Here is a 5,009-nt window from a genome sequence, read left to right on the forward strand (position 1 = left end):
TAAAAGAATTTTTGTTTTCTATTCTTCTTTTTCTTTTTTGGAAAATGTTTCTCTTTTTACAATTTTTGATTAAGCCCTACTCATTTAATATCTATCAAAAAAGATATATATAATATCCATTCCCAAAAGTAACCTCAATATGCATACCACTACACCAGTCATACGCATAGTTAAGAGGACGAGCCCTACCACAATGCACAATTCTCCGTCCATGGGACGCTGTTAATGCTATATTATAAAACAACTCTTCAAAGTTTGAACTTTGAACCAAATACTGTTTGAAGATTTCAACAAGTGAGATCATTGACTTGGGAAACTTGGAAATTGGAAAAAAAAAAAAGAGTTTCCTGAACCATTCACACAAGCCATTCACCATGTCATTTTAGAACTCGAAGGCAAATAGTAATTAAAAAACAGAAGAATAAAGAAAAGGGGAATGATGTGGAATAATTTTTGTTCTCTTATCTATAAGAGTTCTCGGGCAACTGGCATACGTGTGCTGTGTGCACATTCTTAACAACTAAGAAGTAGCTATAGCCTATAGCAAAAAGACAGAGCTTGCTAAGAGACAAAGCAATACAGATGGAAACTTCATCTATCGCTATCTTCTTTATACAGAATGCTGGCTAGAGCAAAGATAGTTTGACACTACTCACATGCTTTACCAAGGATTGATGTCTTCCCCATGTGGTCACACGATTAACAAATGCATGAACTATAATATTTTAGGAACACTTCCAAACAAAAACTGATGTATGTGAATAATTGTAATTAGTAATTACATTCTTCTTTTTTTGATATAATATAATATAATTCTTTCCTTCTTTGGTACAACCTACCATAGCTAAAGGCCTAAAAGCAATGGCAGAGTATATCCTCAAGAAAATCTACAACAAAGCTTTTATGGTATCACTACATCTGGTTACAATCTCAATATAAACCTGTGCTACTCTTGTCATAGGCAAGGCCAATGGAATAAAACAGAAAGCATATTGAGAAGGGGGGGGGGGGGGGGGGGGGGGGGGGGAAATTAGCAAAACTTGTAAGACACTTATGAAAATATACAGTTAAAAAAGGGTAAAAACATGTATTACATTCATGAGTGCCAGATTCCACTTAACATATTGCGGAACCGGTTTGATGATAGCTTCCTCACAAGTCTCTTGGCATCAGAAGAAACTTCAGCCTCTGCAAGTTTTTCTATGTTTTTGGCATATCCAGAACTAACAATCTTTTTCCTCCCACTGTTGCAACTTGTTAATGACATCAAGATAGAGATTAAGAACTTTATGTTACCTGAATTTCCCTCCTCCGGGTCAAGCAATTGCAGAAGAAGGGCCATATTATGGTCATCCTGCACAAATCTCTTCCTATTTCTAGGTACCTTAACCATGCCAGAGAGTGCCTCCGCAGCCATTTCACGAATTTCAAAAGATTTTGCATTTAAAAACTTAACAAACTCTGGCATAAAACCTGCATCACCCATTACTTTCTTAGCCTCCTCCGATGTTCCACACAATCTAAATGCCACTTTCAGAGACAACTCTTGAATTGAAACCTCCCCATTTCGAATATAACATAGCAGCTGATCCACAAAACTATAACTCATCAAAACACTTACAGAACTAGATGAAGAAAAAAACAAATTCTCAACAGCCCTCATTGCTATCTCCCTGCTTTTAGAAGAATACGACCATTTAGGATCCAAAACACGTAACAAAGCACGGATTCCACCTTCTCTAATCACCATCTGCCTAACCAACTCATCCCCAGAGGCAATATTCTGAATGAACCCTATGGAATTCACCAGAATTGCTTCCTCCTTGGATCTCACAAGCCTGATAAACATGGTCACAGCACCCTCCTCAACCACAAACCTCTTTATTTCCTCAACACCAACAAGATTTCTCAACACCCCACAAGCAGGACCAACCAAATCCCCTTTACAATCTTCATTACCACAAATTTTCAACAAGGCAGTGACACCTCCATGAGCCGAAACAGACCAAGCATTTTCCGAATTCTCAGTCAATTTCATCAAACATCTCGCAGCCCAAACCTTCCCCAACTCACTACCACAATCCAAAACCCGAATCAACGGCGCAATAACCCCGGCACCAACCAAAACACCTTTATAGGAATCAAAACCCGCAACCACACAAACCACCTTAGCACTTTCTTCTTGGATTTCAACCTCAGTGGAACCCAGGAAACTCACCAGCACATGAACAACATCACCCACATCCACAACCACCTTCACATACTTCCCATCCTCCACCACAACCTCAAGAAGATTCCTCAAGGCCTGTTTCTTCATATCCAAATCACCAATCTTCATCCTCGTCAACAAGTCCCTCACGTAGAACCTCACATCCTCTTTGGAAGCTCCAAGACTCGGTTTTGACACAACGAGCGCATACCCATTTGTCAAAATACCCGTCTTGTATATCTCCGAAAGCTTCTTCGCGTGTCCATCGAGCTTCGCGAACGCCACATCCAAATCACTCTGCATCAGTAGCTTCCCACTGTAGGAGAAATCGACGCAGCGCCGACCCAGATCGTCGCACTCCTTCACGGTGGCCACAATCGAAGAAACCAACCGAGAGAGCGATGGGTTCTCGCCGGAATCGCAGTTATCGGCGGCGATTAGACCGGAGTGAAGCTCTTCCAGCTTGTTCCGAATGAGTTTCCATTTTCCGGCGAAGACCTTGATCGAGTGAGAGAGAGAGAGCAAGGAGCAGATGAGCTCGACGGCTCGCCGGAGGCGGGAAGCTCCGGTGAGTGCCTCCGCCGTGTTGGATTCTCCGGCGAACTCTTCACCACCCATTTCCGTTCTCAGTGGTTGTTGAGAAAACCCATTACCGGTGAAGCAGGAACGACTATTCTGGCGTAATAATTTCCGCTTCTGAGAGTTTAGAATCTGAGTAACGATCTTATGATATCATCAAGAGAGAGAGAGAGAGAGAGAGGTTGTTTCTGCGGATCTATGTTTATCCTTAGATTGCAGTTGATAGAGTTGGACTCTAGTAAATGTATTTACTAGAATACCCTTTTGAAGTGCTTTGTAGAATATGGTGTTTTCTAGTGCCACCTGCTTGTTGCTTAGTGGAAAGGACTAGGGGCAATTGCGTCATTGCAAATGGTGAATAGTGCAACTCATTCTGCTCGGAAGTTGGAGGTTATTTGAAAAGGATAGAGATGGCCAGTGAGGTGTGTTGCAGGGAGACAACAGAGGCCAGAGAGGGTGCTGTCTCTAAGCTCTATGAGGACCTATTTAGATGGAATCAAATTGGTGGTGGTTCTAATTTCCAAACATGGTTTTGTCCATATATACATTGCAAAATAAAATACTTAAACATATCACAGAAAAGGAAGTGAATTAAACAAAAGGTGAGGTATAAGCAAGGCATGCATTACAAAATTCAATACTTTAATTAACAGTTTTTTGGATACACAAATTATTAGTCAAACAGTAACTTTTATACATAAACCATAGCAGAAGCCGTATACTATAGTTGGTTCTCTTTCAGCTAGTTGGTAACTTTTAGCTTCTTCGTTTTTTTTTTTTTTTTCTTCACCCAGAACATCATCCTAATTGATAACTGAGAAAATATAGATTAGCCAGCACCAAAGGAATAAATTTCTAATAATGGCATTTTTTATAGGGGTTTATACCTCTCATTTCTCTGCAACCAAAAAACTTTTGCAGCTCTCACATCGGTCCTTGTACTGAGTCTTTTTTTTTTTTGTAAAAAAACAATGGGATCCACAACAACTGTGTCTATGACATAAGATGGCTATTCTCCTTTAAAAGGAGAAGTTGTTTTCCCTTTTTTATATTCATGAATCTTAGATAAAAGTCAGAATTACATATACCTGAACCTTTTTTCCATTTAAACCAATGCGTCGGTAATAAACCCTCTTTTGTTACTTTCTCTAATTAAATGTTCAACATTGTTAAAGGGGTCCTAATCAATGGCATGGATCTGAAACCTCTGAAGTTTGGATTGGACCCGTGGTGGGGGTGGAGAGGTTATAAAATTGGATTTGAAGTCTTAAATAATAAATAGCAAACTAGTAATAATGAACTAAAATCTTAATGGTACTCAGGCTGATAACCCTGTTAGCCAGTATAATAATAAAGTAGCTCCTATCTTCTCCAATTTGTGGACCATGTACAATAAATATGATGTCATTTCAGTTTTATAGCTATTAAATTAAATTCCATGTCAATTCAAATTAAATCAACCAACTTTTCAGTTTAGTATACAAGTTATAAATAACGTTGGGATACACTATTTTAAAAGCTAGCTCATAGGGTGAGAGTGATCAAGATTTTATAAACTTCACATTAGTTGCTCATACAATCAATGATGACTATATATCTCAACACGCCCCCTCACGCAAGAGCCATTTAGGCTAGAAGCGTAGAAATTGCACAGGCCCAATTTTTGGTTTACCTTTTGTGTATTTTATTTATTTTAATTCCACTTTAAAGTGGGGGCGGTAAGGATCAAATTTGTGACCTTATAGTCACTCGAGCTCTAATACTATGTAAAAAATCTTGGGATAACCGGTCCAAGTATATTAATATGATTACGGAGGTGGGGATTATAGCATTTTCGTAGTCACTTTTAACAACTTTAAAAATTACTTAAAAATCACGTAATAACTTAAAAACAAAAGTTATAAGGTTTTATTTTTTTATTATTATACATACGTGATTCAATAACTAATATTTTCCCTTCCCAACTTTATATAAGAAGATATTCTTCTAACTTTTTAAAGCGTATAACATACTTTTTATTAGCTTATTTTGAGTTCATAATTTGTACGTGTTCATTTTTCTTAAAATCTGGCATCGCGGCTTCTTACAATATGGAACATATATCAAATAAAAGAATTATGGATAATGTTTTGGATACTTCACTTAAAGTAAGGAAAGTGTTTACTGTGTTTCTATTCAGTTCACAGTTCATATCATAATTCATCTCCACTTGAGATTGCTT

General features: G+C 38.1%; 1 protein-coding gene across 1 annotated transcript; it reads right to left on the reverse strand.

Moving 5' to 3' along the window:
- Positions 1–754: 754 nt before the first annotated feature.
- Positions 755–3,010, reverse strand: LOC133295629 (uncharacterized). The gene has a single exon (XM_061494476.1). The coding sequence runs from the start codon at positions 2,825–2,827 to the stop codon at positions 1,097–1,099; it is 1,731 nt and encodes a 576-aa protein (XP_061350460.1). The 5' UTR covers positions 2,828–3,010; the 3' UTR covers positions 755–1,096.
- Positions 3,011–5,009: the final 1,999 nt, after the last annotated feature.

The sequence above is a fragment of the Gastrolobium bilobum genome, unplaced genomic scaffold, assembly GCF_033153095.1.
Source record: "Gastrolobium bilobum isolate Gb01-03AN ecotype WA unplaced genomic scaffold, APGP_CSIRO_Gbil_v1 utg90846, whole genome shotgun sequence".
NCBI classification, from domain to species: domain Eukaryota; kingdom Viridiplantae; phylum Streptophyta; class Magnoliopsida; order Fabales; family Fabaceae; genus Gastrolobium; species Gastrolobium bilobum.